Source organism: Electrophorus electricus, chromosome 14, assembly GCF_013358815.1.
Source record: "Electrophorus electricus isolate fEleEle1 chromosome 14, fEleEle1.pri, whole genome shotgun sequence".
In the NCBI taxonomy this organism is placed as follows: Eukaryota; Metazoa; Chordata; class Actinopteri; order Gymnotiformes; family Gymnotidae; genus Electrophorus; species Electrophorus electricus.
Genome location: NC_049548.1, coordinates 16,716,542 through 16,744,444, shown reverse-complemented (window position 1 = coordinate 16,744,444; position 27,903 = coordinate 16,716,542). Strand labels below are relative to the sequence as shown.

At 40.5% G+C, this 27,903-nt stretch overlaps 1 protein-coding gene across 1 annotated transcript; it reads right to left on the bottom strand.

Annotated features, from left to right (window-relative positions):
* Positions 1 to 27,884, bottom strand: arhgap27 (Rho GTPase activating protein 27). Its single transcript, XM_035533289.1, has 20 exons — positions 27,696 to 27,884; positions 24,960 to 25,872; positions 23,885 to 23,902; positions 14,257 to 14,727; positions 13,556 to 13,789; positions 13,284 to 13,364; positions 11,453 to 11,560; positions 8,743 to 8,814; positions 8,493 to 8,570; positions 6,351 to 6,418; positions 6,129 to 6,216; positions 5,942 to 6,043; positions 5,760 to 5,858; positions 5,457 to 5,568; positions 5,151 to 5,276; positions 4,970 to 5,068; positions 4,791 to 4,868; positions 4,498 to 4,626; positions 1,625 to 1,730; positions 1 to 1,404 (listed from the first exon to the last, which is right to left on the bottom strand). Exons 2-20 carry the CDS (start codon positions 25,815 to 25,817, stop codon positions 1,230 to 1,232), a joined length of 3,102 nt encoding a protein of 1,033 aa, XP_035389182.1. The 5' UTR covers positions 25,818 to 25,872; positions 27,696 to 27,884; the 3' UTR covers positions 1 to 1,229.
* Positions 27,885 to 27,903: the final 19 nt, after the last annotated feature.

Sequence of the window (27,903 nt, the reverse complement as noted above, 5' to 3'; positions counted from 1 at the left end):
CAAGTTGTGAAACAGTTACTTTATTAAAAGCTTGTTTGTTCTGGGTAATTTACAGCATAAATATGCCTTCTGTAGTACACCAAGAAACCACTTAAAATTAAGCATAGAATGCGCCTTATTTTCATAAAATATTAATGCTTTACAATTCTTTACATCTACGTTCTTTATTTCTTTAAGGATTAATCTTTGTCTATGTACAAATACATTTTCCAGAGACAGGTATTTATCCTTGCACTAACAAATCTAAAAGTATTCTTTGAAGACCCTGTACAAGTAAACTATTGCTGTCCATTTACAGTTTTAAGTTGAAGTATATCTTAAATCGTACTTCTATGTTGCAGATGATGGTATTAAATGACGAGACAACATACAAAATATAACATCAAAAAATTGCCCAAAACATTTCTGTATCTAAATGCAAAAGTTGTGATCTATACTCTAATCTCTAAAATGTCATTTGTGAATAGAAAATTAGGTTCTGCCTCAAACTACTGCTTGCATGAGGGTTTCTGGGTTTGACTATTTCAGCCATGGAGAAGGGTCCTTCTCTATCTCAAGCAGCACTGTAAATGCAACATGGCTGTAACAACAAACAGCACACAGAAGTATAATTAATTAGTTAGCCTTAGGGATTTGAGACAGACTTGTAAACAAGTAAGCACAACTGATGGGGCCTGAAAAGAACAGTCAGGGAAAAACTGCTCGAGTTGTTCCCTGACTGAAGCCAAAATGTCAACTACACTTTTCAATTGGATTTTAAATTGAATCCTTCCTCTATATTAATTTAAAATCTTCTTCTAATGTGTAATTTTAAGATCTATATTTTGTCTTTTTCAAACTAACTCATGTTGTTTTTCTATACTGTATACCATTCAAGGTACTGGCAGCAAGTGTTCCCATTCTGTTAAACTGAGATCATCTTTGTTGGTATTTAAAGAATACTTGACCCAAAATTCTAACATAGCTAATGATAACAGGAAAGCAAATGTAAAGGGGGAAGATGTTAGCAATATACCATCCACATAGTGCTGAGCCTCACCCACTTAGCAATATTAGAATTTTAGATTAAATATTCCTGTTTCGTGGAGGAAATTAAAAGATCAGCAGAAATAGGATAAATGCTACCTGAAGAACATTTTACAATTGCTTCTCGATTTTCCACTCAAAACATTTGACGTAATCCTTAACTGTTTGACCTATGACAGACATTGTCTCTGATTCATAGGTGTTCACATGTGGAAGATGGTCTCGAACTCATTTAGGATGAACTCAATGATCTGGTTCTGGAAAACCATGTACATGGTTAGGTTTGCCGACTCCACTTCTGGCTTGAGCAATGTTGGGCCAAAAACAATGGCCACATTCTGCACAGTCATCCTGTTTTCCTCACCATGTTCAATGACTCTGAGGGTGAAGACGGACAGACAGAAAGACACTCAGTCAGAAAAACTGCCTCCTGAATATAATCCCAAAATATCAAGTTGGCTAAATTCACCAGACTCTTGACTTTCATTAGAATACAACAAATAATCACACATCCTGAATCAGAACTCTTATTCTGAAAATGTTCATAACTATGGTCTCTGGGCATTTCTCTGTAATAGAGGAAAAAGGAGACACATACTTCCTTAAATGGCTGAACAGCGCCTCCATGGTGTCATGATTGGGCACCGGTAAAGACTTCACCAGATCACTCATATAGGATACTCTGCTGTTGTAGTCTGGAATTTCTATTGCAAATCACACGCAAAGAAATCTGCCTTAGATGAACTTTAAAATGTGCCAAGTTCTGATTTCCCCTATAATTAAAAATGGAATCAAGGCAAGGCAGGTTTATAGCCCTTTTCATATACATTGGCAATTAAAAGTGCTTCACATAAAAGTTAAATAACAGACTATTTCATCCCAAAATCTATTAGCTCAGAAAGGAGATTGCATAAACAAATAAAACAATTAAATTATCAAACTGAAAATGATTGAAACATAAATTACAAAACAGGTGTCAAAATGAAAGATCTAAATAAACTGAGAACTAACAGAAATGTTAAAAGATTAAGTGCTAAAAGAATTCAAACTTAATATGTAAAGTTTCTAGTTAAAATATGAAAAAGACAAATTAAATCAAGAATGAATAGAAATAAAAGTGCATTGTAATGCTGAAAATTAAAAGTTAAAAGTAAGAAGCTAGAAGAGCTCATAGAATAGTGCTTATAATATAATAGTATCTTCTGTCAAAGCTCTTCTAATATTCTGTCAACTGGTTCCATCTAAAAACAGAATAGTAGCTAAATGCTGATTCTCTGTACTCTGTGCAGAACTGATTAGTTCCTAGTGAGCTGAGAATTCTGCTCAGCTTATAAAACAGCAGCATATCAGATAAATACACTAAGTGAATTATAGAAAAGTAATAATAACACCACCACCTTCAGGTCAACTCTAACATCCTGGTAGCCAGTGGAAGGATTTAACAATGGTGGTGATGTGTTCCCTTCTTTTGCTCCTAGTGAGACCTCTGAAATCTACATTTTGAATCATATGAACCTTTTCTTGGGAGTCCAGTTAGGAGACCGTTACAGTAATCAATTCAGCTAGAACTAAAAGCATGAATGAGTTTCTCTAGGTCTAGTTTAGTCAGGAAATCTCTATTCTTTCCGATGTTCTTAAGTTGATAAAATGCTGATTTAGTAACTATTGATATGACAGCTAAAACTGAGATCAGAGTCCATTACCATCCCAAGGTTACGAGCTAGATCAGATCTGTTGATCTGAGGGCTTTCGACTGATTAGTTCCTAGTGAGCTGAGAATTCTGCCATTGCTGTTCCCAAATGAAATATCTTTCTTTTATCTTTATTAAACTGCAAAAAGTTTTGGTCCATGCAGTTAGTGATGAGCTCAAGTGAGTCGAGGGGCACTATTTGTTTGACCTGTTTCTTCTGAATAGCAATGGTAAGGTAACCCAGCCTTGTCGGATTTGGCCAAGAGGAAGCATGTATAAATTAAATAAGAGCAGCCCACGATTTGAATCCTGAGGGACATCACAGGTCATCATAACATTCTCGGAAACATTATTTTCTGTGACAAAGTAATTCCTGTCTTGTAGGTGTGACATGGCAGCTAGAGGGTGCAGTTTGACAGGTGGGTGAATTAAAACAAAGAAACAAAAAAGTATTTTAGGAATGCAGAACCATTTAGACAATCTTGGGGATGATAGAGAGAGGTTTTAAATCTCAGCATAGGCTAATGTGAAGTGCTGGTGGATGGTACCTGTGGCAATAAATAGTTAAACAAAATGAGCAGATGAGAGTGACCAGGGAAATGATTGAGGAGTGTGATTGGTGGGAGTATGCATGTCTTCCTGGTTGGGTATCGACCAGAACGTGACAGCAGGTATGACCTCAGACAATTCTGAGAGTCCAACCCAAGTCTTTCTATAAGAATTTTATGGTCAATGGTATCAAGAGCAACACTGAGCTCAAGCAGTTTTACAACTGATAATTTTCCACAGTCTGTATTTAAACAAACGTCATTAATTACCATAATTAGAGCAGTCTCAGTACTGTGAGTAGGCTGAAATCCTGAATGATTTTTGAAATTTAAGGATAGAAAGCCAATAAGCTGCATGAAGATTATTTTCTCAATTAGATTGGAACTGAATCTGTAATTATGTAAGACTTTTTCTTTTTCAGGCAAGGATTCACAACTGCAGTTAGGAAAGACATACATGGGGCATTTAGTATCTGAAGACATAACTGGGGCATTTACTACCTGAAACACGTCACTGCTGTTGAGTCAAACAGCTTTAAAAGACTTAGCCCCATTTCCCAAAATCATAGTATTAAGATCATCTTAAATGACAGAGTGTTCACTTTCTCTAGCACCATAAGTGATCTTTGTTTTACAATGCTTTTAGGAAACCCAGCCCTGGTTGGTAATTTGTCGAAACTGCAAGTGGATGATTTGTGGTAACTCACTGTATAAATTAAAATGTAATTATTAATAACACTAACTGGGACATTTTAACCATATCTTTACATTACATCTTTACAGAGGATACAAGCACATTTGTATATATGAACATACTAATGGCTTGTCTGATTATTGTGGACTTTAGAGATAAAAAGCACACAAATTCATTACACTGCTTAGTTGACAGTAATTCAGGAGCCACATTATTTACATTATTTATATATATATATATATATATATATATATATATATATATATATATATATATATATATGTGTGTGTGTGTGTGTGTATATATATGTGTGTGTGTGTGTGTGTGTGTGTGTAGATTTGTTAGTTTAACAAACACGGCATATTGTTTGATACTGGAGAAAAAGGATTGTCTAGCTTTGCAGACTATTGTAGTATAATAATGTAACTTTTCCAAGATTTCTTTGTGGATGAGAAGCTGTGTGGATGAGTTGGTTGTGTGCTCCCAGGATTATTCCTACATTCTCTCTATGGGAATGAAAGAAAAAGTTCATGCTCACTGATGCCCTGCACGAAGCTGTTAAAGTGGCTGTAGGGGAAGAGGGGCTCCTGCAGTTCCCGGAAGAAGAGCTTCAGCGCCCCAGTGATCACATGGATGTCCCAGTGGCCCTCCTCCAGATTCAGATCCTCTGCATATAAGACATGATACACTGAGATCTGAAGACAGTTCAGTGTAGGCTGACAAAAGAAGCAGTCCACTAATCTTAGGTGAAAAGACAAAAACACCAGATTATTTGAAATATGTTTAAACAGTGCAGAATATAATATTAATTTTGAGAAACAACAAGAGTACCATGATCAGCCTTGAAACGCAGTTTCTGAATAATGGCCAAGTTCCCACTCACTCTGTAGATTCCATCAACCCCCAAACCTGTCAGATAACATCGAAAAACATTAGGCTAAAACACTCTCACTGCACCATACAAACAACACAATATTTTAGCTAATTTTTGATCCAACACTTAGTAGCACCTCTTCTCTCTACTGTCCAGATGCACTTCTCAACAAAGGTAGGCACTGTTCGTTTCTCTTGGGCACAGAGAGTTTGCAGGTGACAGCCGAACACATTTTCTGTGTCAAATGGGAAAATCAAATGTGATGAGCTAAACATCCTAAACCCAAGATGATGTGAGAAGAAGGGCCTTCCTCTCACCTCTGATGTAGCCCTTGTCTTTGACTGACTGTAGCGTGGGCCTCTTGAGGAGAAACTTGCGGAGCTTGCTGCGAACCTTTTTTGGGTCTGCCTCGGTTGTGGAGTTGGAAGAAAAATGTCGCCCAGCTGATGGTCAAGCAAAGAGAAGTCATGTTGCCTCGCCAGGCCACGTCATGTTAAAACATTTTCCTTTGAAATATAATGCTCAATGTCAAAAGGGGCTTGATACACGTACTGAAAAGGAGTGGAGTATTTTAGCTTTAGTGTTTTGAGCCTAATTAAGGACACATTCTTCACCCCAGTTACCATTGCTCATTCTTTGCTTGTCTATGAAGACACCTGATCGGTCCTCCTTGTCTATGCTGGAAGACTTCTCACTGATCTCCTCTTCATCCTCAGAGTGGTGGTGCTCCATGTCCTGTGAGAGAGAGTGAGAGACAGAAAGAGAGAGTGAGAGAGAGAGAAAGACAGACAGAGAAATACAAGAGAGAGAGTTTCTTCAAAGCATTTGTATACTCTATGAATATCATTTTGCATCATATGTTAAAACTCTATCAACTGAATAATAATATTCCAGACACAAGTGTCCGACAGCAACGGGAGACTTACCAGCAGGCGAATAGTATCTATGATGACTTTGTGCCAGTCATTGATGATGGTATCAGTGTCATACTGAATCAAGAACTCTGCACCAGCCCGACTCTTCAGCTAAACCCAAAAGTGAATATTTTTCACTTTACACTGTAATATTTACTAGTTGAACTTTGTGAATAACTTCTTTACCAGTCTACCTCGAGCACATTTTTCTTGCTGGACTTTTCCTTGGCAGCCCATCCAATAGTTGCTCCTCTTAAATCCACAGTGTACTCAGGGACAATCTGATTGGTCCTGCTCTGTTGGGACAGAAGGTCACTGGTCTGAACGAATGAACAGATGAGATGGCAGTGGGCATTGGTCTTTCATGACAGTGGCACTCACCGATGCTCCACCTGGGGCGGACTTTGGGTCTTTGTGGAACGTCAGAATCCCTCCATGGAGAACTGTCCAAGAATGACCCCAGTTCTTTCTGAGGGAAGAAACACTGTTTTTAAACCAAACTCCTGCCAGCCCCTCAACTCTACATCCCTATTGCATTTACATCCCTATTGCAACCATTTTTTTTCCCAACAATGTTAATTTACTGTAAGCAGTTTTCCTTACCTTACTTTTTTCCCATTTTCAGATATCTTGGTCTTGTTAAGGATTCCAGCTTTCTCCAAATTTGACACCTGAAGAAAATGATTAGTAATGTGTCAGCTTGTGTTATAATCTCAGTTCTTTGGGAGTTTGGAAAGAGGACAGGTAGCAGGGAGGGTGTGATGCACCTTCAGGGAAGAGGAACAATAAACCAGCACAAATGTCTTATGACCACATTCACCCTCATAAATGCATGTTTGTGAAAACTGAAAGCAGATAATCAAGGTTATCTTGTTTCTTGCCTGTGTATTTCAGATATGTTTAAGTACCAATAGATATTCCCATTTTTAGGTGTGACAGTAAACAGATAATTGTAGATAATGGGAGAGCAGAACTCATGTTAGTTGCATTTTCACTGTCTAGCCACCAGGAGGCAGTGTCTTATTTCATAGCGATATAGGCAGGGCTGCTGAGACATCAACTATCCTGGAGAGTTAGCCAGTCGACAGTTTAAGTACTCTATTCATTGCACAACAAGACTGATGGAAGAGCATTGGTGTTTGTGTATGCATGTGAGAGAGAGAGACAGAGAGAAAGAGCAAGCGAGGGAGCGAGAGAGAGAGAGAAGGGCTGAAAGTTTAGTAAGTAACGTGATCATGAGAACTTATTTGAAAAAGAACATGTAGTTCATTGTGTCTTCTCTGACTAAAAGGAGCAAATTTCCTAGCTGACAATGAGTGGAAACAAAGGACTATTCCAGCACTTTTCATCCTAATCTTTACCTACAGTGTCTGTAGCATGTGATATGTCTTCAAGGCAATGTTGAAAACTGCTGGACTATTCCTTTAACGTGCAGAAATACAAGCATACCCCCTTAACTTTTGCAGTTATAAGTAGCCTAATATAGGGCCACTCAACATGTCCTTTGTTTATCGGCACTGTAATATTGACCAGGGCCCTCTTTTATCACAAAAGCTCATATGATTCATTTTAAATCTGTAAAAATTTGATGTGCTCATTTCTATTAACTATAAAATGTTCTTCAGATGTAAACAATAACAAATTAATCAAATTAATAAGAATAACTCAGCATAATTGTTCATAAATAGTTTAGTTTTCTTTTCCTAACTTCTGATTGTTATTGCAGCAAAGTTAAGGAGACAGGCACCATTAATAAAGCATTGCACATTCCTAATGACTACTTGTAATTACAATGACTCCAATTACTCCATATATAATTGTTAAATGAAAACATTTCAGTTGTTAATCTGACTAAAATAGTAGGTATTTTTTGCAAATCACACATTTTAGTATAAATTGTTCAAATACTTTGACACCAATTTTGTCAGTTGTCAGTGTATCATGCTGCAAGTGACAGCATGATAGATGTATGTAGCAATATATTCACAATGTGTCACCCTAGAAGAAACCAGTATACCAATAAAATAATTTTAAAAACAATGCAGCATCCATTCAGTCTCTATATACAACACCAGAGGCCCAGCATAAAACAAAATATAGCCATACGACTGACCCGGAGTCCATTCTGAAGTGAAAGTTTGTAAAAAATGAAATTTACACAATTTTTCACTTACTAGAAATGTAGATGATCAGGAAATATATATTTTTTAATAGATGCTTCTTTTTTCAGCTTTCCATGAGCCTAATTTAGCTAGTAAGTATTGGAATTCAGTGCACAAAAATATATTTTCAGTGAATAATTCAGTTCATTTCATTCAAATAGTATTTGTACCAATAGACATCTGTCTCAAAACAGCTTTACAAGAATCCAGGTCTACATCTAGACCTGGATAAATACATGCCCAAATCTTCACACACTTGCTTTAAACTGTATGCGCTTTTAAGTAATTTCATGCAGGCTAGCTGATGTGTTTTATGGTTACAATATTTTGAAAATATTTTGGTGTACTGAATTCCATTACTCATTAGTTTAATTAGACTCATAGTTCTAATGGACAACTAATAAAGAAAACCTCAGTAACTAAACGTGTTTTTGTACACATTTAAGTGGAAAATTAATAATAAGTGGAATAAGTGGAAAATTGTGTATATTTATGGTTTTTTAAATTTTTTAATGAACTATCCATTCAATCCCCTCCACCATATTTCTTTGTCCATTAGATGTACATTAAGGCGAAAACGCACTTTCTGTTGCTGAGATTCTGAGTTCTGATCTGAAAGGTTCTTGTCAGACTCAGTTCCATCAGGCTTCAACAAAGAAACCTAATAATCAATCAGAGAAGAGCATCAGTAATGTAGGTGTTTCTAGGTATTACTGCTTGCCTGTAATTGTTTGGGTCTTTGTGGAAGCATTAAGAATATACAACCCATTATGGAATCTCCTGTCACTAGCATCATATCAATTTTTTATGTAGATTTGAAACAGGTAGCTTACATTATGCAGCATTTCTGGAGAGCTGGATATGTCACTATCAGAAGCATTCCTGCGATGACTTAGGGAAAATTTCTGTAAAGGGAAAAGGCCTTTTTTAATTTCACAAAATCGTACATGCTGAGTACATGCATTTCAAGCCAGCATGAGGAAAGGTACATAAGGTACAAGATGGAATTCTGATATAGAAGTCCAAATACCCCAGTTTTCAGTAGTGTAAACCTGCATTAACTATGCACTGGCTTCACTATCTACTTCAGTTATTTAATATGAATTACATTGAAATCAGGCCATTTCAGACTATCATCAGTTAGTTTTCTGAACACAGATTTGGTTTCGAATGGCACTAGCAATCAACAATCAATAAACAGTACGATTTAGAATGTCCTTAATAAAGTTTCAGTAAACATCCTTTTAATGATGCATATTTATTGTTTATTTTGAGTACATATACAGTTGTGGCCAAAAGTTGAGAGACTGACACAAATTTCGGTTTTCTCGAATATTACTGCCTCAGTTTTTAATATCCTTTTGTGAGATGTTTATATGGTATAGTGAAGTACAATTATAAGCATATCTTTTAACATTTCTTTTAACATATTTTAACTCTTCTTTTAACTGCAAGTCTTTAACTTTTTTTTGTTCCAGTTTAAGCTTAAAAATCTAAACTGGATGTTATGATGTTGACCCTTCTTTTTTAAGACTTCTGCAATTCGCCTTTACATGCTAGATAATCAGCTTCTGGGAAAAATCTTGACTGACAGTAACCCATTCTTGCTTAATCAGTGCTCACAGTTTCTGTGTTTTTGTTTGTCCACCCTCCTTTTGAGGACTGACCACAGGTTCTCAATGGGATTGAGATCTGGGGAGTTTCATGGCCATGGACCCAAAACTTCAATGTTTTGTTTACCGAACCACTTGGTTATCACTTTTGCTTTGTGACATGGTGCGCCGTACACGCTGGGAAAAGGCATTATTCATCACCAAATTGCTCCTAGATCATTGGGAGAAGTTGCTCTTGGATGATGTTTTGATATCATTCCTTATTTATGGAAGTGTTCTTAGGCAAAATTTTGAGCAAACCCACTCCCTTGGATGAGAAGCAACCCCACACATGAATGGTCTCAGGATGCCTCACTGTTGGCATGACACAGGATTCATGGTAGTGCTCACCTTTTCTTCTCTGGTCAATCATTTGTTCAAATGTCCCAAACAGTCTGAAGGGGGCTTCATCAGAGAAAATAACATCACCCCAGTCTCTGCAGTCGAATCCCTATACATCCTGCAGAATGTCAGTCTGTCTTTGATGTTTTTCTTGAAGAGAAGTGGCTTCTTTGTTGCCCTTCTTGACACCAAGCCATCTTCCAAAAGCCTTCGCCTCATTGTGCATGCAGATGAACTCACACCTGCCTTCTGCCAGTCCTGAGCAAGCTCTGCACTGATGGTGAGCTGATCCCGTAGCTGCCTCCTCTTTACGAGATGGTCCTGGCACTTGTTTGACTTTCATAGGCGCCCTGAAGACTTCTTCACTGCAACTGAACCTCTCTCCTTGAAGTTCTTGATGATTTCATAAATGGTTTAATGAAATCAGATGCCTTGTCCTCTAACACTTTCTCCTTAGCTAACGAGAAGATCAGTGAAATGAAGTTAGCAGGCCATTTTGTGTAATTAATTGCAGTTCATCTGATCACTCTTCACAATCTAGAGTTAATGCAAATTGCCACTACAAAAACTGAAGCAGCAAAATTTGTGAAAATCAAAATTTGTGTTAGTCTCAAAACATTTAGCCACAACTGTAGACTATTTTGCAAATGGGTTACACTGTGCAGCCAAGCAGAGCACATTTGCTTGATTAATAACAACAGTTGGCTAATGTAGGCTAAAAGTAGGCTCACCTTCAACATCGTCACAAACACCCCACATTACAAGCCAGCAAGATAATCTGTTTAACTACTACTGTTATTCTATTAGCCACTAGATAATCATTCATGGATGCAATGCCCCAATATAACTACTTACTTACTTTATGTAATTAATGGGAGAACTGTGATCATTATTCAATAAGGTGTTTATTGCTGCCTTCGCTGCTAACCACTTTGTGTAACCAATATGCAAACATGGGTTTCAACACACAAAAAAAAGCCAGTCTGTCAAAGGAGTCAGTTTTGTTTTTTGTTTTTTTCTGATACCTTTCTGATCACTATACACAATGACCACAATTACCTGTAAGCAAGTATTTATGGGTAGCTTTTCAGAACAACTACTTTACTCAATAACGTTGTCAGGGTAACCAGTAAATGCATTTTGGAAGTACATGTCTACATGTTTGTGCTTGTTCACTCCCTCAACTGTGCAGTTGAGATGAGCTTTAAATAGAACAGAGTCATCACAGGATGAGCCTCAGGTGTGTGGTCCAGTATGATGCGACCGCATTAGACCATCCACCATAGGCAGAGAGACATGATCAGAGGGGAGAGTGTGTTGCCTCTGTTCACCATTCTCTGTGAAAGCTGACATAAAAGCAAAAGTGGAACTATCAAATCAAATCACTTTGGCTTGATTTGGCTTGAAAGCCGGCGTAAAGCAAAAGTGGAACTATAAATAAGGCGTTGTTGTCCATCACCGATGCATGGCTTTTCCAGAACTGGAACAACAGCTCAGGCGAACGCGAGTTCATATGTGTGCCTACGTACACGTGCATGTTTGTGCACACCTCATCCTGAGATCCCGTACTGTTTCTCCAGGTCCTCAACACTCCAAGCCCATCCCGCTCCAGTGGTCTTCGGTCGGCCCCATGATACTGTCCCATGTCTGCAGTAAGCTGGAGAAAGGAAAAGCTCAGTGTGAATCCAATCCTTCTCCATCGGCACAGTCTTCATCATCAAAGACAAGGTGCCTCATGCAAGAACATTTTCCTATTCTTATCCTAGGTGTCTCATACTTTTGTTGTAAATTGAGGACACAACGCTGTGCCACAGCAGATTCAGCACACTCTCCTAAGTTCACCAAATTGTCATAAATTAGCTTAATCATTAGCTCTATTCATAAAAGTGAGCATTTTCATGACAATTGTGAATAAGCATGTCTGATAGACCAAAAATGTCTTATTTGTCCAAGCATCCCACACAGTTTGTCTGGAAATGTCATTCATAAAAATGCTATCTAAAGGAAAAAAGAGAAACATTCTAGATATGGAAACACATCACTATATAATCAATGGTGGAATTAAGAGTTTATGAAGGCAAGGAATGGGAAACTAAAGTTTTTTGAGTTGTTCACACTGGCATTTAAGATCTATACCATCACATACAAAACAAAGTTTGATATGAAACTTGGGAAAAAGAATTGTCTCTAAGCAGAGAGGTACATGATTAAATAGAAGTAGGTCAAGGGGAAGAAACATGAGAGAGTACATGTCATGAGACTGTACCATGAGACTGTACTATACTGCTGTTGAAACAGAAGATGTTCTTCCAGATAGCGAATGTCCATACTGACATTACAATTTGTTAAATGACAAATAAATTGAATAAACTGAAGGCTACTTTGTCACTGTATATAAGGTTGATCATCAGTGTGGATATGTGTAACATCACAGTATTTCTAGAGTATTCTAGAGTAATATGCTACTAGTGCCAAACAGAACAATTGCCACATGACTGCATCAACTTTTATATTCAAACACAGATTTCTATGGGCTAATGAAATAGCTAAAATCAACACAATGCAATTGTACATAGTTATTTTTCTTTGGGGGACAGCAGTATATATGATTTCAATTGCTTGGAAATTTTGTTAGTACTTAACAAAAAATTGTAAATATGAGAAATTTGGGACTTGGTCTTGCTTGTACACGCAATTTTTCATTGAATGTTTGAACAAGTAGTTATTGAATGGGGGTAATTAAAAAAAGTCAGTAACATTACTTTGTGGGCAATGTAAATGAAAACTAACATGATTTATAATATTTACATGGAGTTCAGTCCAGGTTCAGTTTCAAACATATGGAAACATACAAATGATATAAATTGTGTGATTGTTGGTGTTTGATTTGTTAACTAGATCATAATACAAAGTAACATTAATTACACTTTACACTTTAATTACACTTTAGGGTGTTAAGAGCCTACAAAAGGTCAGTGGTTTGAAGAAAAAAAAAACAACAATCAGTTGTCATGACATAAAATAATCCAGCTAAAACAGGGCCAGATTGGAAACACCCACCAATATGGGACACTCCTCCCATATTGACTGACTAATTTAGTACTTATTGTAGGGCATTGTTTATGTTGTTTAACAAACTCTAGCACTCTAGCAATTGTTTATAGCACATTGTTTAAGATAGACCTTATGTATTTTGCACTTCTAGGTATCAGCATTCATCCCTGTATTCTACAGTATTCTAGTTCATTGGTATGTTTAATTCTAACCTACTGTACTTGGATATATTCTATGAGTAAATGGCAAAGCACTATTGTAAGTCGCTCTGGATAAGAGCATCTGCTAAATGCCGTGTAAAAAGAAAAAAAAAAGGAGCTTCAAACCTCGGGTAAGTTCCACTGGGACTTGGAGCCATCTCTCAGGTAGTAGTATGTCTGTCCCCGCTCATCCAGTGATTTGATCCACTGTCCACACAAACATCTACTTTAAGCTATATCCAAATATGAGAACAGCCCAGCAGCCACACACAGCCCTATAGGTCACTAAAAGCAACGTGAATGCGGCAAAGGCACTTGAAAGACAAAGCTGGGCTCACCACTTAAAGCACATTAATGCCACAGGCCTGCGAGTGTCACAAAGATCAAGTGTGCATTACCTGCTCCTGAGTGTATTCGCTGGTGAAAACCCAGGCTCCGTCTGTGTCTACACTGAGGTGCCAGCCTGGCGGGGCGTTTCGATCCAAACACGCCCGCGGGATGAACGCCTTCTTCACGTGTGCCAGAGAGTACTCTGAGCTCAGGGAGAAAGATGAAGGCGAACCAGGGTCTTCCTGCCCCAGTGATGCTGAGAAGTCTTCTTCAGCAGGGTAGTCTTCCTCGGGGAGAGGGGGCTAATGACAGCACATGGGTGAATATCAAGTTTCAAATTCAAGTTACTACTATACTACTAAATCAATAGTAGCAATCACAGCACTGACACCATGACATCATGTGTTTTAGTTATTTGCAGAGTTCATATTACACGTTACAAAGTGCTGTTTTTTTATAGCATAAATGTGTGTTATTTTTAACTGACTAACTGAAATAAATCTCAAATCAGGAACTGCCCAAAGAGCTATAATAAAGTATAAGTACACATACAGCACTTTTTAGCACTTTTACAGTTTTGCAGCATCATTGTTCGAAAGCTTTCATTGCTGATACATCAAACACAAACCCTGTAGTTGTATCAAATCCTGACTGGTTCTTCAAGCCCTTATTTATTATCTCAGTTTGCCAGCTTGCATTTGATGTGAACACAGGCTGCAGTTAGTGTCTGTAATGCTTCGCTGCTGTGTCTTGTTCATGCTTCACATACCGGTTCACCATCACGGAGGCTGTTACATCGCCCCAGCTGTTCCTCCGGTGGATCCCAGGAGCTTTCCCCAGAGACAGGGTTGAAGAAATAGTGCCTGCCGGTGCTCTCGTCCAACAGCTGCTCCCAGCCAGATGCCAGGCAAAGGGGGGAGGGCCCCGCCGGCGAGCAGGCTGGTGACGGAGACGAGGGGAGCTCTTCTGTCACCGCAGACTCAGGCTCCATGGGCCGGCTGAGAGGAGGGTCCCACGTGCTGCGTCCAGTGGCGGGGTGATAATAGAATGGACGTCCGCTCTCCCGGTCAGTGTGCGCCTCCCATTCCACAGGGCCAAGGCACAGCACGTCAGGGGAGCAGGGAGGGTTTGGCGTGTCTGAGGCCCCCCAGGAGGAGGAGAGGCCTGAGGGGGTGGTGGAGACGCTGCGGTGGATCCTGGGAACGTTTACGTAAACCGCTGACAGGTCATCATCCTCAACCTGTGAGGGGGAAAAGCATGGGGTCAGTGGGAAGATAAAATAAAAGGGGCAGTGAACACAAAGACAGGAAGACTATAACTGCCATGAAAGCAAGGCACTCTCATACTGCACACTTTTGCTGTGGTCCATAAAATGAGGAATGAGTACTTTAATACTGTTTGCGCATGCAACTTGATGGCACGCACAGCAAGCTCAAGCCAGATAATTACACACATGCATGAACACGCACGAGCACCCAGTGGAACATCTGTCAAAATAGCTGTGTAGGACACTGACTCTTAGACTAGACAGCAGCACCCACAGAACCATTTTTGCCCTGCTTTGAGGAACACGGAAGTTTCTTAATAGCCTGTAAATACGCTTGCTTAAAAAAACACTTCCTTTAGAGACAGGAAATAAAATGAGTGTGGGTGGTGTTAAGAAGACAGATGTCTCATACAGGCAAACCATACTGTCACCGTGTTTTCATTTATCCTATTTAGAAGGACAAAAATGTCTCGGATCTGAGTAGTGTGCTGACTACAGAGTGAAAGTAAGAAATAACTCATTGCCAGCTAGCACTGGAAGGAACTAAACTGGCTATATGGCCTTTGGCCATGAAAATACTCTGATCTTTCCAATATGGGTAAGGATTTCTTAGGGGGTCAGATACTGCCCAACAATTAAGGTAGACTAAAGGGTGAATATCTCTTTGAAAGACAACAGAAAACATACACTTTACTATGCATGGGACATATATATATTTAATACAACGTCCAGGGAATGCTGCCCAGGCTGGATGATATAGTAACACAAATTACTAAGCATTAGCTGAAATCTTAACACCCTTGGAGGTGAACATGACACCTCTGAAATAAGCAGAACTCAGTGCTGAAGATGAGACCAGCTCACACCTTAGGCCATAAGGGATAAGAATGAAGTGCACAACAGCGTGGCGATGAGGGCTATGCGTTGAGGAACTGAGGTCTGGCGGTTCAGAGACATGCAGTTCTGAGCTCACCTGTAACCTGAGGAGAGGCCTCTGAGAATGCACACCTCTTTTGACATATCTCTAAGGGAGACAGAGAGAGGGGGAAAGAATATGAAGAAAATAAGAAACAAGTGAGCCAGGTTAAAGCTCAGTCTGAGGTGGCGCTCTTGATGTTAAAATAGATTGCACACCCCCCTCCACCACCAAGTTCTTTCTATGTCCACTGTGTGGATTTCTATTTACTGGAACATATTCTATTACATGGTACCAACACCATATCAAGGTGCAAGGGCAACACCAGCATCTGAGAACAAGAAATAAAAGGAAAAGTTGCAAGAGCGTGTGACAAAAAAAAGAGAGCGAGAGAGAATTAGTGCTTAAGGGAATTATGAAATTCCCCAATGTGAATGTATGCCACCTTTTCCAGGATAAAATTAGATGAGCTCAATGCGTTGAGCCAACAGAGACAGCGGTATACCCTGCATATGTCACTTTACAAGTAGGCTAAGAGAAAGAGAAAGAAAGAACAAGAGAACTAGGGAGAGTGAGAGAAAGAGGAAGGGACAGAGAAAAAGAGACAGAGAAAGAGAGAAGTAGATATAAATGGGGGATTGATAGACAGATAGAGGCCCACTATACATTTTTGTACCAAGCAAACAGAATCCCTAAGGTCATTCATTATTAGCAGTCAACAACTCATCACACTGATCTACACGTATACTACAATGGTTTTGAATGAGGCAGACCAGATGTGGATGTTCCACATTCCATCACCGTAGAAGTTAGTCTGGGATATAACACCTATATAAGCAGCAGTGGCTAGGAGTGTGTTTTGGCAGAGATATTGACACATATTTGACCCAACATTCTGAAGAGAGCATAAATTTCATGAACACTTCCCCACACCACAAGGTGAAAGCACACACTTTGATATGTTATACAGAGGTGCTAGCCACACCAGGGAGTGTCTCAACAGGAAGAGAGAGTTGACTACCTAACAGCTGCCCAACAAGGGCCCTTCATAACATGGCACTGTTCCAGCTGCAAAACAGGACCCAGTGTCTTCCTAGCTAAAACGAGAATGCAATGTAATGTAAGAGTTTTGACTCGTGCACACAAGAGGTTCACTCACAACTTCCTGATTTCAAAAACCACACACACACACACACACACACACACACACACAAAGAGACTGCACCACAAATTTGCAGAATCAACCCAACACATCCACTAAGTTTTTCTCTCGTCACAGCGAGCTGTGTCTGAAGGGCTTCTGGTACATCATAATACCCATGCATTCCTATAGAACTCACATTGCGCTGCCAAAAATAACAGCACACCAGGCCGATCGTGCCTACCTGCGTGTCCAGAGAGACAGCCATGGCGGTTTTGGGACGGCAGTTCAGCCGCTCCTTGGAGTAATAATCCACCATGGTCCCGTCTCGAATGTCCCAAACTGTCATATAACCAGGCAGGTACAAGCCAGGAGGAGGTGGGGGGGGCGGGGCAGCTACCCTGTGACGGGCGCAGTTTCTTCAGCCCTGTCCATGCTCTCCCTATGCCGACATCAAACCCCGTGGGTGAACTACAGCGAGAGCATCCTCAGCATGGTGCATCTGCTTGCACTTACGGACGCAGAAAAAGAGAACTGGGTGCTGAGTACAAATGGGGGAGGGGAGAGAAACACACAAGTGAGCGCGAGAGTGAGAGTGAGAGAGTGAGAGAGAGAGAGAGAGAGAGAGACACAGCAAGCGTGAAGGTGGGGGCTGGCTTGAGAAGGAAGAGAAAGAGGGATGGGTGGCAATGTTGCACCAGAAGGTATGAATGAAACAAAAGCGGAAAACTGAAGGTAGGCTAAAGAGGCACAACTGGAAAACAAATTATTTGAACCGTCTGCATTTCACACTTTAAAGAAACTGATATTTGACAGAAAAGAGCTCGATGAGAAATCTTCCACAATAGGCGAACTCCAGTGCGAACTCCCTCTCAGGGAAGGTTTTTGTGTTTTAGAAAGACATTTCTGTTGCATGCTCACAGAGACAAGTGTGTGTAAACTCAACAAGCTTTTCATCCCTCTGAAGTAAACAAGTACTTTCGTGGGTCTGCCTCAACATTCAGTTCATTTCCTCATGTTGTTGATTTTCATCATCTCACACTGCATCTGTGCACTCATGAATCTTTATTCATAAGCAAAGATCTATTTATATTTCCAGTCTCGTAACATGATTGGCAAAAATAGCTTTCACACAGTGCAGTTTGAAAGAGAAGTATGACCTTTAGGGTAAGGTGTAGGGTAAGGTTACACAGTACATGCTAAGATTTTGAGAAATGTATGAGCATATTTAAATGTAAACAAATCGCTGTGTTAAAGATATTACAAGGAATTTCTGTTCATCTAAATTAAGCAGCACTAAAACTGCTGCAGCAAATAATTACACTTAGCAATTTTTACATTAGCATGACATTTTTAACAGTTCCCACAAACAGCAGCCCAGCAAGTCAATATGGTTTCCAAAGCTTGGATACTCTCATGGGATTGATCATAGGTAGTCGTTAATAAAAGATGTGTTACATGAAACATTTCGGTTCGAGTAGTTATATTAAAAGAAGCAGTTACTCTGCCTTGCATGCACAATACCGAGCAGTCCGAGTTCTGCGGTTTCTGTGACTGCTGGGTATTTGACAGGAACACGGTTGTATTCCTGTTCCATCATGAGCTGCAAGGGTGAATGTTTATGTGTGTTTATGTGTAAATTTGTATGTATGTGCTTGTGGGATTTTAGACAGCGCATGCATGGGCATGTCTTACGAAACAACCAAGTCCTACTTGGTTTCGCCCCTTGGATGAACAGAGACAAGGAGGATAACCCAGCTCCTCAGATGGGCCCAGCATGAAGCTCGGGTGGTAATTTCACCAGGCAGGCTGGTCCCAAATCTGTTCTTAGGTTCTTACTCAAGCTTCCAATTCCTATTGACTCTATTTTCTGAGTGGTCTCCTGATTTGTTCGTACATAAAGGCTCAACAGTGTTGCTAAACCTGCTCCATGTACACATAATTTGGTGCCCTGCCTGAAACTTTGCTTTTTTTTAAATATATATTTTTAGTGAGTTAGTGGTTTGACTGTTTTGAGCTAGTGTCGCCCCAGTGCACACAGCTGTGTAACAAAGGAGGGGTGGCCAAAACGGGAAACGTCTGGTTTGCGTGTCACATGGGTTCCGTTCTTTCTCACACCTTGTGGTCGGCGGCCGGGCACAACAACGGCCGTCCGTACTTCCTGGAAACAATCTGGGAAGGGGGGGGGTGGGGAGACTTCCTGATGCCCGAGTAGTTTGTTATTCAAATTATCAGCGACAGCCTAAAGCTGCAAGGCCTTAATCCAGCAAGAGTTGGGGGTTCTGATTCAGCACAACCGACTCTTTCACACCCTCAGGTAATAAATGTGCTTACTAAAGCTACAGGAGGACTTGGTCCCGTCTCATTCTGAAGCACGTCCAACTGTTAAGTACTTGGACAGCTTTGTAAGCAACAAATAAAAATATCAACACCGAAATGTGGATCGATGTGGATTTAAACAAACACACACAGACAGTCAAAAACATATGCCGAGTCACCTGTATCTGTTAACCTATACACATGAATGTGGCAAGTCATCTGTTAAAGGTTATGTTTTATAAGTTTCTGTCAGCCCAAGTTCAGAGGCGTCTATGAATAAAGTAAGTCTAAATAAAGCATATTTTAAATATTTTTATGTAAACGGTTGTACAAAATGATAAAGAAACAACAATAACTGAGCAGACAAAAAAAAGGGATCATGGCCGATATATGGTTTTCCATTGGAAGGATATGACGATAGTGGCTCAACATTGTGATGTCTGTCAAACATAGATTATTTATATCCTGTTGTAAATGAGATGACGCGTCTTAAAATGGGCCACGTTTATTTGCTTTTACAGTCTGTGTTCAGGGACTGAAGAAGGCACCAGCTGTTCTAGCCGTCGCTCTGGGACCAGGCACCAGCCAGTGCTGGGCTGGGTGGCAATGTGGGGCTTCCACTCAGCTCTGTCTCCCCTTGACCACATGCAGATATGATGGAGAATTTATAGACGCCGGCAGTGGTTAAGGGGCTGATCATGGGGAAACCAGGAGGCAGAGGCCTGAAGCGCACCACACACACGCACTCTCAGTGTCTCTCTCATGCACAGAAGGGCTATTGATGGCAGCCTTCCTCCACCACTCACCCTACCCCCACCCGCTACCCCATTACATCATCAAGCATGGCCTGGAATCCTGGATTACTTTGCACACTGCTGAAAGTCCGGACCTACGCACTAGCACACAGCTGCTTAATATTGTGCATGGGTAACAGCACAAGCCCACAGACACTCACTCATACAATGCCTCAGCATGTCACAGAGGAACATAAAAGTTCGCATCAGGGAAATATCACTTAATCAATATTACAAAGATCAGAGCAGAACAGAAACAGTCAGCGGCAGATTAACATCCAGTCTCAGTGAACTTGTATTTACAGAAACAATGTGCTGTAGTGAAAGCAGAACCATGCTCTCAACTCTCGCTGACATCGCAGCTCGTCTATTCATAGGCTACTATAGACCTTCATTGGCTGTTGGATAGTCTGCTATTGACTCATGTTAGCTTTATACAGCATGAATGCTGTTGCCAACCCCAATAGCGCTGGGCTAATGGCTGGTACGAGGAGAGTCGTTCTTTTTTTAACATGTCTAGCTAAGACCACAACAAAGCGCTTGATGTATCATCATCTAGGTTTAAATCAATAGTCTTTGAAAAGCTCATGAGCCACTTATACCCTACACAGTGTGCTCAGTGGAATAAATCCAAAACAAAGAGTCTGATCACCACAGGAATTAGCGACTACGACATAGTGGTCAGACAATATCCCCCATGCATAGCCATTACCAGGCATTGGAATTCCATTAAATGGCTTATATTAGCCTGAAATAAATGCATGCTTTGCCACAAACACATCCAGTCTTACATGATACGTCTACAGATATGCAGATGGAATCATCTGACAGAAACAAGCCAGAGGATAAGTTAAACCAGAACTCATCAAAATTGAGACCAGCTGTGTTTTGGCTAACTGCCAGCTATTTGATACATTTTTAACAACAAAAATGACTTTCTGTACATGAATAAGCTAAAAACTGTCTAAGAAAACATACACTCACACAACACAGAAACACACAAACACGCAAGCAACCTCAAGGCAGCAGAGTTGTTTTTTTTTTCCTTCACTGTGAAGCCACAGACATGTGGACAGGGTCGTTCACTACCACAGAACCAGCACTTCAGAGCTTCTGACATATAGCACATGGTAGTTTTCAAGTGCCTACACATTTATGGCCTGATTGAGCTCTAGGATAAGAAACTACTGTACACACGAGAGATATTTAGGGGCTGAACAATGCAGACAAAATCTGTGATTATATTACAATTATATTACCACATATTACACGATTCCTTGCAATATTATTAGTAGAATAGACCCTGTTACATGACTGGGGACTACCTGTGTTACCTTTGACCAAATGTATTGCCATGTATTAGATCAAATTAAGCCCTGATTCATCAATAGACAAATGCCCAGAGATAACTCATCATAAACATCAGAGGTTGCTCAGGATCCTCACAACACACAACAGAGTATTTGGTGGGAGAGCTTATTTTACACTGTGACATCAGTACTGCAAAGGCATGTAACAGTGGTTATGATTAGCAAATTATACAGTGTGAAGCCCTAGTGATGGGTGCTGCATCAAAGCAGAATGAATGACATGCTCTCACACACTCAAATTCATAGAAATCTACATGATCTGACTTGCATGACACATTGCAGATGGTTCATGTTAGGGCTAGGGCCATTTGAATACAGAAGCTTCCCCGTGTTTCGATGAAGATGCAGGTGAGCAGGTTGTACTGGCTTATAGAGACAAGCGGCAGCATTTCTCTGATTCACTGATTTATATTGGGAGTTCAGCTTTGTTTATACATTAGATAGCCATGATCAATTACAACACAAACCAGGAACAAAGAAAACTTGAACTCAAGTCTGTAACTGTAGAAAGATCCTGACTGTTTTGTAATCATGTTACACTGTTATTGCCAAATGCATACAGATGCAGTGCTTTTATTACAGCTACCACCCTTGCCTCAAATACCTTTTTTTTTAAGGTAAGATCATTGACAAAGTTTTTGTAAACAAATAACCAACTTTTTGAATGGAAATTCCAGTCACTGCTCTTATAAAAGTATATACTGCCCAATTACTGACTCTGGTAAAATGTCAACTCTAATATTAGATTAATAGATTTTAGTGACATTATAGATCACAAAATCTGACACTATAGATAATTCTATACATGTCAAATTAAGTAGGAATATCAGGAACAGTCCTTGAATGGGTCCTGGGAGTGAATATATGCATTCTGAGTGCATGGTAAAGTTTTCCGTCTTTAACATTCAACACATTAAAAGGTCAATAATAATTCACATTTTAAATGTTAGACCTAATTTCTGGCCCAAACAACTCTCAATATAACATACACATGCTACTAGCTAATAACGCAGAAGACAACTGCCCAGTGACAAACTTGGCCAGTGATCAGTCATGCTGTCAGGATCAGTAAAGCAGTCTGGTCCCGTTTCCACTCAGGTCCTCCAGAGCTGCATAAGCTGTAGCGCCATTGTGCCAACACACTGCATAATTATGGCTTATGATTCTATAACTAGTGAGCCATGACTGGCAGAATGTCTCTTCCTCCTCTTCTACTCCAGACATAAAAAAGAAATGCAGTGCCTTAAATATTTCCAAATAGTAGGAGTAGAGAAAACAGAAATGTGTTTTGAGGTCATCTTAAATGGAGAAAAAGGCCAAAATTATTATACTGTATATTTCTGGGAACTGTCTCAGTCTGCTCCTCCTTCTTTCACCCACACCCCCATATACTCATCCACTCCCATGGAAACACACCTATGATCAGGAAGTTCCCAGAAAAATACTTAATCGAGGAGTGCATGTCACATCCAGATGGGTATAAACTCATCTTCCAAAATATCCAACTCACACAATATGCACGAACACACGCCAGATCGTCTCTCACACATGGCAGTGGGGTCCACCAGCACAGCTGGACCGTGAGACTGCATTAGCATACTCTGACCTACATATTCGGCAGCGCTCCTAACCCATGCAGTGCCCGCTGAACCCCAGCCATGCCACTGTTGGAAGCCTGATCACTATGGAAACCAAAACTTCAGTGGCATACTTCCAGAGGCTCCTTAGCTTTTCAACAGAGCTAGAATGCAGAGTAGACCCCACACAGTAATGCTTTTTTAAAGACTCATGCTGCATTAATGACATATCTGTTTGCATTGGCAGTTGTTGCTATGGCATAAATTAAGTCAGGAAACATAACACATGGAACGAAACGAATGTTATGAAACGTACCATGTAGTGGCCTCTTTATATATCTCAGAATAAGGTTTCATACATATTAATTATTATTTAGGAATTATAGACAAAATCCACAAAGGGTGGAGAAAAGTGGAGACATTCACAACGTGTAACTCGATAAAATATGACTTTTCTTTTTACAACTGATATAAACTAAACACGACAATATTCTCACTAGAAAGAGAAAGCCAATTTTCAAAGTAGGTTAAAGCAGGCAAGCCTAAGTGCACATGACGTAACAAATAATACTGTGTGACCTGTTTCATTCCCGCAGGAAATCAATTCTTGATTCGAGAGGGAGAAATCCCTCGAGACGTTTAACTTCAAGGGCAACTAATTTTGCACGTGCTGATGAGAACATGTTATCAATTCCTAGCTAATGCGAAATGAACAAATGGAATCTTGGAGACCTTCCCATCTCCGCAATTCCAGGTTTCATCCTGGAATTTCCCAGGCGTTTCCCACCTCACCTGGATACCCACTACATCATCTACAAAGCGCAGTGACTGCAAAATAGCCTACCGTGCAACAAGTGTTTTCCTTACTCCAAGCAAGATATCTTCAAATGCTTTACCATATATTAAACCCACGAATGGATGAACTTACTGGACGCAGTCCAAACTGGTGGAAAAGTATTGATGCTCTTAGGAGTTTACCCGCACAAGGCACGCACTCTCTGGAAAACAGGTACGCGATTTGGGAACCAGTCCTTTGGGAGGGGTTGCGTGGTGAGCATTCTTAACTCTTCCGTCGCTGCCTCAACACGAGTACTAACTGTCCAATATTGGTTCGTCTTCCTCTACTAAATGCGTGTCTGTTTCCAGTCATTTTAATCCAAAAAGGTCATTGCGGAAGTCAGTAACAAATTGGATGCAGAATTACAATGTTCACATCTGCGCAAAAGATTCGTATATGTTCATAGAATCATGGTCGATTAATCGAAAACAATCGGCAAGCACAAAAAGGTTCTACAGAACGGTCAGAACGTCTCGTACTCGGTGGAAACCGATTCGGGCCTGTGAGTTGCTCCGTTTTAGTGTTCCTCGCAACAAAATCCAGACCAAAAAAGACAACTGCACCATTCACATGCAAATCGCTTGGTAGCGCATTGCAACAATTAAATATTTGTTGGCTGGGCATCTAAAGTTAACCGAAAATGCACCTATTGATCACTCGTTGTAGATGGTTTTTACAGGGCTTCTGTTACATTTATGTAAATTCATTACAGCGGACGATCAAGCTCAAGGCTGGATAGCCAGCTAACACAAAGCTAATAAATACCACATAATTTAATCAGACTGGCTTTATGCAAGAACGGATGAATTTATACATCTCTAAAATTATCGTTTTACCAATTTGATTCGGTTTTAGACATGTTATCTTTTTTTAAATTAACGGGGTACTGGACATGCACAAACATAAAAATACAAATGCTACTTCTGACACTTTTGGTTCTGGAGTCTTTAGCTGAAAAATAGCACAGCCCGTCATATACCCATAGTTTATGGGTAAACCATGCGCAGTTTCCCTAGGCTGTGAGATTTCTTGTTATTTCAAGATAAGATACCTGCACCAAGGGGAACGCTCAACTAAACTTTCCACAGAACATGATTTGGTTGTACACAGCGCCTCACAGCGGCCATGTATGGATTATTTCTTATCCGGCATGTATAGCCTGGATAAGGGTAGACTGAGGCTATTCATTTGGGCATTTGAAGGTAATCATTATGGTAAACTGTGATTGTATACCTTTCAGAGAGTGTAGCAGGCACAACAGGGGCAGCTCCATGACTCTGCTCCTGCTCCGAAGCTGGCATGGCTGGCGTAGCTGAAAGAGGTACTGGGGAAGCCGGCGTAGCCTCAGCCTCACTGTCTTTACTTCCCTCCACTCCAGATTCCTTAACCGTATCTGTAGACTCACTTACACTGTCTTCTTTGAGGTTCCACATTTTCAGATCCCAGCCGGGCCTAATAAGCATTTGAATATCAGAGTTTAGGTCTAATGAGGGACTTTTGGTCAGCGAGTTGACGCTGTGAGCCGAAGCAGGCTCTGTGGTGCTGGGGGAGCCGGTAGCAAAGGTGTCGGGTGGGGAGATGGTGAATGGCCTGTCCTCTTCAATTGGAGGAGGCAATGGGCTCCCACCTGCATCCACCTGCGCTACATCTTCACATGAGTCACGAGGCTCGGCACTAGCCTTCACCAGTTCTGGCTCAAGAAGCCCACATGTGTACAGGCCCTCTGGGCTCACGAACGTTGACATCCTGTGTCCGTCCTTCTCTGTGTCCTTCTTCACGCTGCACAGAATGCTGTGCGTCATGCCCAAAGCCTCCTGCGCGTCTAGTGGTACTGGTTCTGGAAGGTTCTTCCCACCCCACTCAGATGGAGGTGTGAGGAGACCAATGGGAGTAAAGGGCATGCAGTCACTATCGAGGGGCAACTCCATCACATACTCGGCTGGAATGAAGAAAGGCTCTGCTTCCTTCTCTTGGCGCACATGCCACCAGTGGTCATTGGTCTTCGCCACCAGGACATAGCGCTCATTGGGTTTAATGGACACCTGCTTGCCATCTTGAGTGGTGTACTCATACTGGAATTTCACCAATACCATCTGAGAGAGTGACATTTTTCAGAGCTCACGGAGTTCCCAGATCAAAGATAACAGTGGTACTTCATGTTAACTGTAGGTCAAAAACAGGGAGACAAACTCAGATTAAAAATATGTATATTCCACACTTTCACACTTTCTATGATGCTTTACATTAATTTGTGAAAATCATACTCTGGTTTTTAAATCAGACTAGTTTAGTGTGCTAAATGAACAGAAACTCATGATTTTTTCAGGACAATTGGTTTGAATACAGTGGGGGACGCAAGTATGGGGATTAAAAAGCAAATAGTTTGATCATGTACAATCTTAAAATCAATTAAATATTGGCAGGGCTGTTCTTGGATCAGCTTTTGCTGTCTTATGTCTAACCAAGTGCTGTAAGAGAGAACCTGATCCTAGGTCAGCCATCAGGTCCTTCTAGAGAAAAGGAATGCAGACAGACAAGGAGAATAGCAAGGCAGTTGCTGTACATCGCAGAGTCACAGCAGCGAAAAGAAGGGAGAGGCCAGCTATGTGATGCATGACGATACAACAATGGGTGTGAGCCGCGTATGAACACGAAGAGCTGGTTTTCCTGACATATTTTTCTGCAGTAGCCTGGAGCCTTGTACTAGCGCTAATGTGTACACGTCTGAAAAAAACAGACACAGAACGTAGCCATAAACCTCAAGCAGTGTGCATGTATTTTAGTTTTGCTGGTTTGAATATTCAAATTGGGGAATTATGGCCTCTTCAGTAAGTGACACTCAATAATCCTGAAAGATTAGGATGTTTTGTCAATCTTAATGGGTGATGCATAGTGAACACTGAGGTGCGTGTCAATGCAAAAGTCTCCCTCTCACAGCGCAGCCACAGCTACAGGAAGTTGATTTGCACATTTGCAAGGGAACTGCCATGTGAAAGCCCCATAAAGAAACAAAGACGTTGAAAGCAGGGGAAGTGCAGACGTATGCTACAAAACAGGAAAGACTTCAGCTGTCTTGGTGTAGCAACAGGCAGCGTGATGCATTGCGACCTCAGTTCTCCACATACGTGCCTTTCTGGCGGTGTGACTGAGTGATACATCTCCTACTGAAAAATCCCTGATTTCCTCAATTTCAGGACAAAACCACACACACCCAGTGGATTTAGTTGCATGAGGATGCTCAGGTTCATCAGGCACATCAATTTTGGTACCTCAAACTGGCATTCAAAGGGGGTTGCAATATAGAAGGAATGAGGTGGCGGTGTCTGTTAAGATAATTCACAACTTGGACTGATTCACCTCAAGCAAGTATTTAATGCACGTATTTAGAATCTGAATGCCACTCCTAGAGGTTCTGTTGTCTACCACAATTCAGAATGAGTGTGTTGTTCTGTCTTTTTGACATTTGGTGCTGACGTGGGGGACTTAAGGAATAATATATGGCCTCCCACAAGTAGCATAGATCAAGGGATCTTTAAAAGAATAAACTCAATGTCTGATGAAAATACTTAACAGTTGTGGTAACATTGACTAATCCAATAGAAACCTCACAGTGAGATGTGTTGTCTACTTTCTGACTTTCGTATTTGCTATGTAAATATTGGTTCCAGTATAGTATTTGGTGTCAACAATATCTGTTGTGATCATTTATAATCAGAACTAATTTGGTACAACCATACACTGTTCAATAATTTGGGCTCTTAGTATATCAAATTATTATTAAAAGCAGCATATTATTATTATTATTATTATTATTATTATTATTATACTACATCCAAGGTTACAAACGTTAGGTCAACACAGCTCTTCAAAAGCAATAACGACAACTACTCACTCAAGACAAGAAAGGACAAATGTATATACTATTCGCATACAACGACATATGAGTGTTTGGATTGATGCTTAAAATGCCATACGCGGTAACAGACCTTGGTCGAGCACACAGCTTCGCAGTGCAAACTTCTCCTTTCCCACGGCTTTAAATTCCCGCGCGGCCCCAGCAGGTGCTATCATCCCTTTCTCTTCAGTCTCCTTGCTTTAATTGCTCCTTGTATTCCCCTTCCCTTCCGCCTCCTTCTTCCAATTTTATTTCAGCAAGACAAGCTTGATCTGTAGTCTGGATGAATGCATGTCTGT

Excerpts from the sequence above, each read along its gene's own strand:
- arhgap27 (XM_035533289.1), bottom strand. The coding sequence starts at position 25,817 with ATGTCACTCTCTCAGATGGTATTGGTGAAATTCCAGTATGAGTACACC. Across the intron at positions 5,569-5,759 it reads TAGATACTATTCGCCTGCTG|GACATGGAGCACCACCACTC; the intron begins GTAAGTCTCCCG and ends TCTCTCTCACAG. Across the intron at positions 1,405-1,624 it reads CTGTTCAGCCATTTAAGGAA|AGTCATTGAACATGGTGAGG; the intron begins GTATGTGTCTCC and ends CTTCACCCTCAG.